Source organism: Acinonyx jubatus, chromosome C1 (assembly GCF_027475565.1).
Source record: "Acinonyx jubatus isolate Ajub_Pintada_27869175 chromosome C1, VMU_Ajub_asm_v1.0, whole genome shotgun sequence".
In the NCBI taxonomy this organism is placed as follows: Eukaryota; Metazoa; Chordata; class Mammalia; order Carnivora; family Felidae; genus Acinonyx; species Acinonyx jubatus.
Window position 1 is genome coordinate 17,133,897 of NC_069381.1, and position 13,302 is coordinate 17,147,198.

At 43.6% G+C, this 13,302-nt stretch overlaps 1 protein-coding gene across 1 annotated transcript; it reads right to left on the reverse strand.

Annotated features, from left to right (window-relative positions):
- Window positions 1-303: 303 nt before the first annotated feature.
- Window positions 304-13,296, reverse strand: ZNF436 (zinc finger protein 436). The gene is made up of 3 exons (XM_027060112.2): window positions 12,939-13,296; window positions 11,997-12,123; window positions 304-9,504 (listed from the first exon to the last, which is right to left on the reverse strand). The coding sequence occupies exons 1-3, from the start codon at window positions 12,969-12,971 to the stop codon at window positions 8,252-8,254; spliced, it is 1,413 nt and encodes a 470-aa protein (XP_026915913.1). The 5' UTR covers window positions 12,972-13,296; the 3' UTR covers window positions 304-8,251.
- Between the last annotated feature and the right edge of the window lie 6 nt (window positions 13,297-13,302).

The window sequence follows — 13,302 nt, forward strand, 5'->3', positions numbered from 1 at the left end:
TTTTCTTGTTATCACCTGATGATATATATGTCTTTGTTTATTGTCCATCTCCCCCACCAGCATATAAGTTCTACAAGGGCAGAGTCTTCATCTCATTCAGTCTTATGCCAGGTACCTAAACTGGTACTCAACAAATGTTTGTTAAATGACTTAACTTGTAATCTTCATACCCGTCCCAGACTCCTCCTCTTTCGGTGTTCTGGTTCCATTCATAGTATATTCATCCATCCAACAAATAACTTACCTCAGAAATCTGGATTTCATAGGTTCTGACTCCCCCACGATAAGCCACTTGTGGAAAATAAAAAAAAAGTTTATTTATTTATTTTGAGAGAGAAATTGGGAGAGAGAATCCCAAGTAGGCTCTGCGCTGTCAGCTGGGTGCTTAACTGACAGAGCCACCCAGGCCCATACATTTTTTTAAAGTAAGCTCAATCAAAACCACAATGAGATACCACCTTACACCTATCAGAATGGCTAACATTAACAACTCAGGCAACAACAGATGTTGGTGAGGATGCGGAGAAAGAGGGTCTCTTTTGCGTTGTTTGTGGGAATACAAGCTGGTGTAGCCACTCTGGAAAACAGTACAGAGTTTCCTCAAAAAACTAAAAATAGAACTACCCTATGACCCAGGAATTGCACTACTAGGCATTTATCCAAGGGATACAGGTGTGCTGTTTCGAAGGGACACACGCACCCCCATGTTTATAGCAGCACTATCAACAATAGCCAAAGTATGGAAAGAGCCCAAATGTCCATCGAAGGATGAATGGATAAAGAGGATGTGGTATGTATATACAATGGAGTATTACTCGGCAATCAAAAAGAATGAAATCTTGCCATTTGCAGCTACATGGATGGAACTGGAGGGTATTATGCTAAGTGAAATTAGAGAAAGACAAAAATCATATGACTTCACTCATATGAGGAGTTTAAGAGACAAAACAGATGAACATAAGGGAAGGGAAGCAAAAATAATATAAAAACAGGGAGGGGGACAGAACAGAAGAGACTCATAAATATGGAGAACAAACTGAGGGTTACTGGAGGGGTTGTGGGAGGGGGGATGGGCTAAATGGCTAAGGGGCACTAAGGAATCTACTCCCGAAATCATTGTTGCACTATATGCTAACTCATTTGGATGTAAATTTTTAAAAATAAAACATGAAATTAAAAAAAATATAAAGTATGCTCGACACCCAATGCGGGGCTTAAACTCAACAACCCCAAGATCAAGAGTTGCATGCTGTACTGACTGAGGCAGCCAGGCACTCAAGTTTTTTAAGTTTATTTATTTTTTTAAGTAATCTCTATACCCAATGTGGGGCTCGAACTCATGACCCCGAGATCAAGAGTCCAATGCTCTTCCTACTCAGTCAGCCAGGTGCCCGGGAATTTTTTTTTTTTTTTTTTTTTTTTGGAAATTTTCGATGGGACAGCTGGAACCAGGACTGAAGAAGAGTACAAATAGAGGCCTGTCCCCTTCTTTCCCTACTCTGTATCTGTCCCGTTCTAGGTGGGCCCTAACATCCACATGCGTGAGGCTACTCAACGTGCAGGTGTAATCTCAGTCTATCCTCCCAAACCTAAGACCTGGGGGTACACACGTGCAGATTGGTTTACCTTCAAGAACACAAACCTGGGGAAGACACTTGAAAGGGAGCTATTTGGGCAAAGAATTCCAAGATCCTGGATACCTAGAGTTTGTGATCTAGAAAGGGAAGGAGGAGGTATGAGCTCTAGATGGGCACACCCTTAGCCCCATGAGCGAAGGTGCAACTAGAGCAAAGCCAGATCAGGGAACTTTAAAGAGCAGGGCTCAGGGTGGTGGCCCTGCTGCCCTGATCTAATGGCAGTACTACCTAGGCTAAAACTCAAACTCCAGTAGAGTGGATGTAATTAAACAAGAATGAAGTCCAGAAAGCGTGCTTTCTCCCTTCCTTTGCTAAAAAAACAAAGATTTAAGTGCTATGATTCAAGATACCAATGTGAAGATCTAGAAAAGGAAACCTGGGGTAAAAATCCTATCAGAAAACTGCAGGTGATCAAAATTTAAAACTTTGGTTCTTTGAAAGACACTATTAAGAGCATGAAAGGCAAGGCCAAAGACTGGGAGAAATACTTGTAAGTCGTATGTTTGATAAAGGACTTGTGTCCAAAACATATAAAGAATTCTGAAAACTCAATAAAAGCAAATGATCTGAAACTTTTCATTAGATTCTCATAGGAATCTGGATTCTTCCTGCAAAAGATTACCCACCATTTATTTGTTTATGTGTTCTGTTTGAAGAATTCAGAGGCTGATCAAATACCAAACTTAGAACAGGGAGCTTAAAATCCTGCCCAAGTTTCCTGTGTTGACAGCCTACCTTGCAACACAGCTCCAAAGTTGCCATAAAGAATCTATTCCTAGAGAGAAGATGACAATGACCCATCAAATACAGGAACCACCAGGGGTGGGTACCTTTATTATCCCAGCTTTATCTGGGGGACAGGCTGGGAGGTGTCTTTGATAGGTCATATTGGCTCTGGGAGCCTTCTTCATCTTGCATAAGGCCCCACTAGATATCCAATGACAGAACTTCTAACGTTCTTTGGTGAGTAGCTTGTGTGGTGACAAATTGGAACTGAAGTCACCAGCTCTGCTGAGGGGAATGAAGTTTACACATAATGTCCTCTCTCTTATCCAACAAATATCTGTTGCCTGCCTACTCTATATCTTAAGTCAAACATTTGCTAATAGCTGAAGATACAATAGTGAGCAAGACACAATGACTTCTTCAAGGGTGCCAAAGTCTAATGGAGGAGATGAAAAAGTAAGCAGGCAATTATGAAGCAGGGATAAAGTGCTTTGATTGGCACAAACACATGGAACACAGAAACGGGACACCTGTTCATCTTGTGGGATCAGGAAAGGGTTCTTAGAACAAGTTAGGAATGAGACTTGAAGGACAAGGAGTTGGCCAGGAGTGGAGAGAAAGAGATTCAGCTTGTAGCGTTGATAGCACAGAGAACTGAAGCTGAGGGCAGTGGAGGGTGGCAGAGGCCAGAGCACGGATGACCTCCTCAAAAATTACACCAAAAGAGTTTCACCATATGCAAGGGGCGATGGGAAGCATGAGAAGATTTTACACAGAACAGTGGCAAAGAAAGGATTTGCCCTTTAGAAAGATCTAGCTCCAGCTAGGCAGAATAGACCAGAGGGGATTGCAAATGGAAAAGAGATGCATGGGATGCCTGGGTGGCTCAGTCGGTTGAGCGGCTGGCTCTCGATTTCAGCTCAGGTCATGATCTCATGGTTCATGGGTTTGAGCCCTGCATCAGGCTCCATACTGACAGTGCAGAGCCTACTTGGGATTCTCTTTCTCTCCGTCTCCACCCCTCCCTTACTCACGCATGCTCTCTCTCTCTCAAAAACAAATGGATGAACTGTAAAGAGAGAGAGAGAGAGAGAGAGAGAGACTCATTGGGAGGTGGTTTCAGTAAACAAGATGTGGGTGGGGACACCTGGCTGGTCAGTCAGAGGAGCGTGTGGCTCTTAATCTCAGGGTTGTGAGTTTGAACCCACATTGGGTGTAGGATTACTTAAAAATAAAATTAAAATTTTTTTTTAAAAAGTCAGCAGGATGTGGCCTGGTGATGGTCTCAATAACTGCAGCTAATATTTCAAGCCCATTATCTCACTTAAATCTTTGCAACTCTAGGAGGTAGATATAATTACCCCCATTTATGGATGGGAAATCCAAGGAACAGAAAATTAATGAACTTGCCTAAGGTTGCATGGTAAGTGGTGAGAAAGCAAGTAGAAAGAGCAAGGTTGGTCATGACTGGATGACTGTTCAACTAATATTTATTGTCTTGGGGAAGGGGCTGAAAGGAACAGGAGCTGTTGAGTGTGATATCCAAGTTTCCAGCTTGGGTAACTAGGCAATGGCTGAGTTAAATACAGGAGAAAGCAGCTGGGGGGGGTGGAAGAAAGCGGTAAGGTCAGTTTGGGGTTGATTTTAAGGTGCCTGGTAATTTCCAAACGGGGATGTCCATAAATCAGCTAGGCACAGGAGCTGTTGTGAAATTCAGAGTGGGATTTTGAGGTCATCAGCCTCGGTCTCTCCCTGAAGGAAAAACAAAACCACCTTTGGAGAAGCTGAAAATGATAAAAACTTTGAACACAAAGCATTTAGGAAAACATTAAAAAAGGAGATTAGCTTGAGGCGCCTGAGTGGCTCAGTCGGAAGAGCATGCGACTCTTGATCTTGGGATTGAAGTTTGAGCCCCATGTTAGGTGTAGAGATTACCTAAAAATAAAATCTTGGGGTGCCTGGGTGGTTCAGTTGGTTGAGCGTCCGACTTCAGCTCAAGTCATGATCTCACAGTCCATGAGTTCGAGCCCTGCGTCGGGCTCTGCTGACAGCTCAGGGCCTGGAGCCTGCTTCAGATTCTGTGTCTCCCTCTCACTCTGCCCCTCCCCTGCTCGTCTCTGTCTCTCTGTCTCTCCCCGCCTCTCAAAAGTAAATAAACATTAAAAATTAAAAAAAAAAAAACATGGAAAACTCATTAAAAAATAAATAAAATATTTAAAAAATGGGATTAACTATGAAACAATTTTAGGGCACGACAAGGTAATTTTCTTCTATTCGTTTTCCTCCTCAGTTGTGTTTCACTAATGCCCTTTTATCTTGAAGTCTCCTACAGATACACAGGGCCCAGGCTACGCCACTAACCAATGCTTCAAAAAGTCCATTCCTCCCAGGGCATAGGAACTCCTTTTCAAACAATACTAACTTTTGAAACAGTAGGGAACCACTTAACAAATTATCATTTCAGTGCATTCATTGGTGTCCTAACGGCCTGGAAGCAAAGCCCTAACCTGGCCTTTTAGAGAACAGCTCACACAGAAGGAAATCTGCTTCCATTATAATAATGGCAAAATATTAACATATCAAATACCCTTAGAGGGGGGGCTCCAGGTGAGCCAGCATTTTCCTTTAACGTTTCCTCCCAGAAATAAAAATTGTTGAACATGTAGCACGGAAAAAGAGAGCTTTAAACGATGTTTTAATAAAATCTCTTTTCTTTCCAAGTCTTGGGTATAGGTTTAGTTGAAGTTTTTCTTTCATCTTTGTAGTTTTCCCCAATTTAAAGCACTTCGACTCCCTACCTCTGCCTAGACTGGCCCGCCATTTAAAGAAAGGTTTCATAAGAGAAAATTACTTGTAAGTAATTTGAAAATTGTGGCCACACCTTAGTAATACATAATCACTGCCTTAGGCAAACTGTGTCATGAATAGAGAGCCTTTGACTATTTCTAAGAGGGATCTGTTCTGGGATTCCAATACTAGTTCAGAAGAAATTGTTTTGGTGTTCTTAACAGATATCCAAAAATATCTCCTTAAAGCAACAAGGCCTCCTTTCATTTTTGCTTTTGGATGTGTTTGTGTTTCACCTTCTCCAAAGTTAACGAGACACTCATACCAAATACTTCCACGCTGCTTTGCCTCCAACCCAATCTTCACAGGAAACTCTCCAGATTTTTGCATCTTCCTACAATAATGGCAATATCCAGAGGGCCCACCAGTGTGTGAAACAATGTGCGCCCAAATTTCTACCAGAACATCTGTACAAATGCATCAATGTAAAGACAATTGTGTCCACTCTTAGTGAATCTGACGAGAAACCAGTTTATGAATCGGTGCTGGGTTACTAAAAAAATTCTCAGCTTTTTGATTTTTAAAAAGTATACTTTTAATTATAGAATATTGTTAGAATACAGATGTAGATAGACACTAGCATAACTGCGACCAATACCCTACGAAAAACTGCTCTACATACTTACTTGTTCACTCACTCTCCACAACCATAGAAAACAGGCACAAAGTGTTCAGGGTATGTGCAGAAGCGGCCAGAGACTTGGGAGCAGGAAACATGCAGAAAGCATTAGCAAAGAGAGTCTGATGCAGAAGTTCTACACAAAAGTTCAACACAGCAAATGGGCAGCAGTTGGCAGAAAAAGACAGGAGACAGCTGGTCTGGCCCTTGCCCTTTGAACTTCCCAGCTGGAGTGTACATGTATGGAGAGATGGCTGGGGCACCAAGAAGCCTCTTCTTGAGCCACTCACCTCTAAGAAGCCAAAAGCAGCAGCAGGAACAGGTTGGGATGGGGCAGGAGAGTAGGGAAGAAAGAGGGAGTGAAATACCCTTGGGTCATGAGGATGCTGTCTTCTGTGGCCACTCCAAAGCTGATGCCCAGAGTGCCTCACAGAAACAACAGGAGAACTCTGATATTTGTTAAAACCATTAGCAACACTGATACAGGAAAGGACATATTCGAGTTCAGTCATCAAGAACATGTGAGTCATTCACCGATTAAAATATGGATACCCACGATCGGCTAGATTTTGTACAGGACACAAAACATGCTCCCTGCCCGAGTTGAGTTTGTATTTAAACAGGAGTGGCAACATGAAGAAACCTCCTTGATGGAGTGGTGTTTCATTTTGTTCCTTTCAAGGTTGTGTCCCTGCAAAGGATGCAGTCCCACACAGTTGTGGCTCCTAATGACTCGACGTAGTATACTACCCGAGAGAGACCACTGGCTCCTTTAACACACCAAGTCCCAATGAGCTATGGCGAAATATTTTGCAAATGTCACAGCATTCACAATAAAGCACAGTAGAAATAGCTTGGGGCACTCTCGAAAAAGATCTATTCCTTACTCCACTCCCCCTCACACTTCCACCCCCAAAGGCCTGGATAAGCACCAATGCCTGGGGTATTTCTTAACTCCTATGTGGGCTGAGATGAGGAGAACAGGTTTCATTTGGGTCAACTTTCATCTTAACCACATGTATCTGTAGACTGACAGGATAGAAACACATTCCTATCTGGGTTTATTCATTCCTTGTGAGTAGGCCAAAGAGAAGAGTATTCAGTCTGAGAACAGGACACTCAACCTATCTGTCCAGTTATCATCTCCCACAATTGGCTGATACACATAAACAAGTGCTTAGTTCTGTACAAAGACAGATCTTAAAGGAGCGTGCACACTAGAGCACTAGTGTTTAACATTTTTCCTTTATAAAAAAAAAAAAAAAAAGAAAATGAAAGGACATTTCTCACACTGGAGTTGTCTGTAGTTCTGTCACATGATCAACATCACCCAGGAACATGCTAATTCTGTGTGAATTCAGTTTCCGCTACTGGAAAAATTACAGGAATACACGTTTTACTGTACATACACATGCCCTTATGCAAGCCAAGAGAAACACTGGGATGTGGCCCTTATCAAATCCTAGAGTTAGTAGTAGAATTGATCTCTCAAGGCAGAAGGGGAAGAACACAGAAAGGAATGGTGGTGGTCCTTGGGGAGGAACTCTGTGTTTCCTTCCCGGGAGTGGCCAATTCCACTTGCTCCTTACACTCCACCACCAGTACGGTCCTATCTTTCCTTGAAGATACCCTCCCTACATTGTCCCCTACAGTGATCCCCCAAAGAAAAGGAATACATTTTGATTAGTGGCAATAACAACAGTAACCAGCTCTTGCTAAAGTCACCACCATTGATGAGTCCTTGGTCCCCAAACCTGTGTCTCATGTTTCCTTTTAATCTGCATCTGTAGTTAGCTTTTGCAAAGATGCAAGCTTGAGTAAAGGTAATTAGGAACAATGAGGGACACAGTTATGATCATTGCCTTCATCGTGCAGAATCCTGCTCTCAGGAAGATGGAAAGATACAAATGCATACGCAACTCAAGGAAAACGCCTTTCAAAGGGGAAGATGTGCGTGCCCAACAATTATGGAGAGTGAACAGGTGTGGCAATTCAGGCAGTCTCTGGTTGTCTTTTTCCGAAGCAGCTGTGACCACCCTATTACAGTCCAACATTTCCCCTAGCATAGTTCTTTGGGCCACGGATGAGAGAGAGAACTTTTAAAGATTTACTCCATTTCCAATCCTGAGGCTTTACCAGCATGCATCCCCTGGTCTTCAGATTCCCAGTTACTTGTGGAGCTGATTCTGATGAAGTACTTCATTAATATTCAGTGAATAAAAAAAAAAATCACTCCTTGGGAGAAGGGGGGAACGTTCCCAAAGTTGTGGGTCAGAATTTCAAATGGCTTATCTTCTTTGATGTTTCAAACGATGGCCGGCAAGGAACTTCACTACGGTAAAAGCAGCTCTGTCTTGAGAGAGCTCTTTGCTATCAAATAAAATTGTACCTTCAAGTGAATCATTTCTTATAATTACAGGACTTAGTCAGTATGTACCCTCTTATGTTTAATAAGTGCCGAGCTCCGGCTGAAACTCTTCTCGCACTCAGTACACTCGTAAGGCTTCTCTCCCGTATGAACTCTTTGATGGGTGATGAGGTTGGAGCTCTGAGTGAAACCTTTTCCACACTGTACACACTCATAGGGCTTCTCTCCGGTGTGGGTTCTCTGGTGTTTAATGAGATCTGACCTTTCTCCGAAGCTTCGCCAACACTCATTGCACTCGTAGGGCTTCTCTCCGGTGTGAATTTTCTGGTGTGTGATGAGATGAGAGCTCCGGCTGAAGCTTTTCCCACAAGCGTTACATTCGTACGGCTTTTCCCCTGTGTGCGTTCTCTGGTGCTGAACCAAGTGCGAGATGCGGCTGAAATTCTCCCCACATTCGTTACAGTGGTACGGCTTTTCTCCCGTGTGGGCTCTGCGATGGCGCACCAGGTCGGAGTTCTGACTGAAATTCTTCCCACACTCATCACACTTGTAGGGCCTCTCCCCCGTGTGCACCCGATAGTGTTTGATGAGATCAGATCTCTCACTGAAGCCTCGCCCACATTCATTACACTCGTAAGGCTTCTCACCTGTGTGGGTCCTCTGGTGCTGAGCTAGGTGAGAGCTCCGGCTGAAGCTTTTCCCACACTCCTCACACTCATAGGGCTTTTCCCCACTATGGGTCCTTTGGTGCTGGATGAGGTGAGACAGCCGGCAGAAACTTTTCCCACACTCGTTACATTTGTGGGGTTTTTCTCCAGTGTGGATTGTCTGGTGCTGAATGAGGTGAGAGCTTCTTCCAAAACTTTTCCCACACTCATTACAGTCATAAGGCCTTTCCCCGGTGTGTGTTCTCTGATGCTGAATAAGGTGTGAGCTCCGACTGAAGCCCTTTCCACATTCGTAGCACTTATAGGGTCTGTCTCCAGTGTGGGTTTTCTGATGTCGATTAAGGTCTGAGATCTGACTGAAGGCCTTTCCACAATGAGAACATATATGATACCGGATGCCCGTGTGGACTTCTTTGTGAACGAGCAGGTCAGTGACTTGTTGAAGAGGATAGCTTACCCACTCTTCTGCTGTTAAATCTCCCCACTGTCTTTCGGGTCTCTCCCTGCTTTCAAAGGCTTCTTCATTTTCAGGATTTTCCTCAGTGTTCCCCACAGGTCTTTCAGATGCAGTGCCAAATTCCACATCTTCACTAATCTCTTGCTTTGGATTCACTTCATTCTCACTCCTGATCTCAAAATCTGTAATAAAGGGTAAATAATAATAATAATCCTGGCAAATACACAAAATTTGTCTCCTGTGTACCAGGCATTGTGCTAAGTTCTTTCCCCAAATTACTTCAATCACCCTGAGAGTCAGGCATTATGATTTCTACCCTATGGATAGTAAATTCTAGACCCCGAGAAGTGACTTGCAAAAAGTTCACAGAGTAGTAAGTGGTGGGACTAAGATTCAAATCCAGGTTTGTCTGATAACAGTTCATGCTCTGAACCATTACCGTTAATGGTTCTTTATGAAAATTGTATATGCTCCTGGTGTTTTCAAAGAACCAGAACAGAAAACATAAAAGACTGTATATTAGAATGCCTAGAAGCCAAGAACCTAGATGTTTTACATGTGATCGCATTGTGTGTACGTTCTTAAACTTTCCAAGCCTTCATCATTATCATTAGATGATATTTACTATGAATCTACTGGGTTAGGATGGAAAAAACATTTTTGTCTAGCTATATCAAGTCTTAGTTGACAGGAAAAGTGACTGCCAAATGTTACTTGCTTCCTTCCAGTGGCCTTTAAAAAATTTTTTTTTAATTTTTATTTATTTTTGACAGAGAGAGAGAGACAGACAGACAGAGCATGAGAGGGGGAGGGGCACAGAGAGAGAGAGACAGAATCCGAAGCCGGCTCCAGGCTCTGAGCTGTCAGCACAGAGCCCAACGCGGGGTTCGAACTCACAGACCAAGAGATCATGACCTGAGCCAAAGTTTGACGCTCAACCGACTGAGCCACCCAGGCACCCCAAGCGGCCTTTAAATGTGAATAGAGGAGGGAAGGTTGGAGAATGCACAAATGATGCCTGGCTCAGAACATCCCTGACATTACCTAAACACAGCCTTCAAATGAAAATGAAAAAGAAAATATACAACCACTATCTATAAGCAACTTTCTACCAGACACTGTTTTTCCAAGTTGTGTTACTTAGCACACTCATCAACCTAGAGGTTACTATGTATGCTGGGAGAAAAGGGTCTATGGATAAACTACTTTGGTAAATGGTGCATTCAACACCTCTTCTTAGAAATGGGCACGCCATTTAACACATTAAAGGTTCTGAAGAGTCCTGAGGTTAAGAAGCCTTGTAAATTTTAATTATTTACTAAATTTTTTTTTAATTTTTCAGAGAGAGAGAAAAAGAGGGCACATACATGAGTGGGCAAGGAGCAGAGAGAGAGGGAGACAGAGGATCTGAAGCAGACTCTGTGCTGTCAGCAGACAGCCTGATGTGGGGCTCAAACTAGCGAACCATGAGATCATGAGCTGAGCCGAAGCTGGACACTCAACTGACTGAGCCACCCAGGTGCCCTGTAGATATTATTTACCAATAATACTGGTATTTACCAGTATCAAACTTATTTGAGAAAAGAACTTATTTTTCTGTGTGTGTGTGTGTGTGTGTGTGTGTGTATGTGTGTGTGTGTGTGTGTGTGTCCGTCCTTCCATGCTTCCGTCCTTCTAACAAGTACTCCTTGGGCTGGCAGAGCCATACAAATTCACATTTCTTTAAGACTCTCACTGCTTGCTTTTGTTGGATTGGGGTGAACATTTGGATGAGAGACTGCACTACATCTAGGTAAATAAATTTTAGTTGCTTTTCTAAAGGAAAGATCCAAGAATCTTGGAACATCAGGGAGAGCCCAAGGTAAAAAGGAAACCCCTCCTATTTGCCTTTTGTCCTGGAAAAGGCTATAGAAATAAAGATTTCAAAATAAGAATTAGTCCTAATGAAGGGCAGATGACCTAGTGAACCATATATGATTGCTAAGTTCTATCAAGTCTTACTAGGAGGCAAAGTGAGTCAAAAGACTGTTCAGCTCAAGAATATACTGTTAATTCTAGTTACGCCCAGACCAAAAGATAGCTAAGAGAAGACAGGTTTACAAACCATCAAAACAATTACTTCTCTTCCTAATAGAATTTGTGATCTCGTTGAGTTCAGGATTTTTCTGGAACATTTGACACACTCAAAATTTACGATCAACTCTGAAACATCTCTAGACAGGTACCTGCTCCAGATAAATAAAGGAGCTCTGGCAAAGCTAAGGCTCTGAAGACAAAACAAACACAAAAATGTGGCTTTTGCCCTCCCATGAACCTGAGTCAGAACCCTCCTCATCTTCTAGTAAAACGACCATTTACATGGGCATTTATATCCTGGCAAGCACCATTATGTCAGACCTGTTTGGTCAGTGATCTGTACAAACAGGCTGGAGAATGGTAGATGACTCAGGGCACAAGAAATCTGAATGTTTCTAAAATGGGCAGAAACGGTCTTTCCTTTTAGACAATATGACCTTGATGTTCCCACACTCCAAGATCTGCCTAAGAACTGAACTCAAACCAATATCTGATTCAATGCTTTAAAAATCACACAACTTGGTTGTGTTGAAAGAGCTAAGCCATTTTTGAGTCTCAAAAACGTGGGAGCGAAGAAAGGCAGAGAATCCTTACTTACCTAGTGAGACAACGTTTCCGTAATTCTCCTGCATGACATCCCTGTAAAGGTCCCTCTGTGTAGGATCCAGAGGTCTCCATTCTTCCCGAGTGAGGTACATGGCCATATCTTCAAATGTCACAGGTGCCTGAAATCACACAATGCTTCCTCATTACTGGGTATCCAGAAGGTTAATACTAATTCCTCCTTTTGAAATTAGAGACATGGATAGAACTGTTGCGAAGGCAAAAGGTATCAAGTCTGATCTGAAGAGTCCAAAGAAGAAATAAACAGGCAAAAAAAAAAAAAAAAAAAAAAGAGAGATGTGGGAGAGAAGGGATCCATTTACCAGCTGACTGCTCTGGTCCTATGGCCAGATAGTCCTGTCCATTCCAGAACTTTATCTTCTAGCGGTACTTTTCTCAGAACACACGTAGCACCTACATCCCTACATACCTTTTACTCGCTGTTCCTCTATTCCTGTAGTATGTCTCAGACTAGTGAAAATTTACAATTCTTTAAGGCCCTGTTCCAGTACAGACAGTTCTTCAGTGTCCCCTGGCCCCCTGCTCCGCTCCACTCCTCCCTTAGGCTCCTTAGAATTAATCACCCCAACTTCTTGGTTCCCACACCACAGCACTTTGTTTCTACGACAAATAAAGCTGTTATCACGTTGTATCACAGTTCAACGAATGCGTCTGTCTCCCTACAGATTGTGAGCAGGCGGGGAGGGACCGTTCCATCCATCTTTGGCCTTCCTAGGATTTAAAGGCATACAGCAGGTGTTCAATAAATGCTTGTTCGTGGCTGTACTGGCCTGGTACTGAGGTTTCTCGAGGCAGAATACCGAAGCGAGCGAATTACTAATCCCAGGGAATTTCCAACAGGGATTTGCACAGCGAAGAAACGCCGGGACAAGGTGGGTAAGCAGAGGCAGGGTCCGAGAAGCCACCCCCGGCTTACCTGGGACCCAGCCATGAGCAGGGTGGCTGCCATCTCGGGCTCAAGGATTCGCCTCCCAGAAGAGAGAGCAGGAAAAGCAGCTAGCAGACAGCGCTAAAGGAGGCGAAAAGCAGGGCGTGAGGCACAGAAGATAGGCCCTGCCCACTCCCCAGGGCTGGAGTTCTGGCCGCCAGGCGGGTGGGGAGGGCCCGGGAGCCGGGCCGGGTCACTCTCCTTCCTGACCCTCGAGTGCGACCCGCCCTCTGTGTCTCCGCCACCGGAGGGTGGAGGCACTGCCGGAATTTACTAAGACAGCCCCCTAGCTCGGGCCCTCCGGGGCCGGGGGTCAAGTCGATGCTGTCTCGGGGAGGAGGCTCTCAGCCCA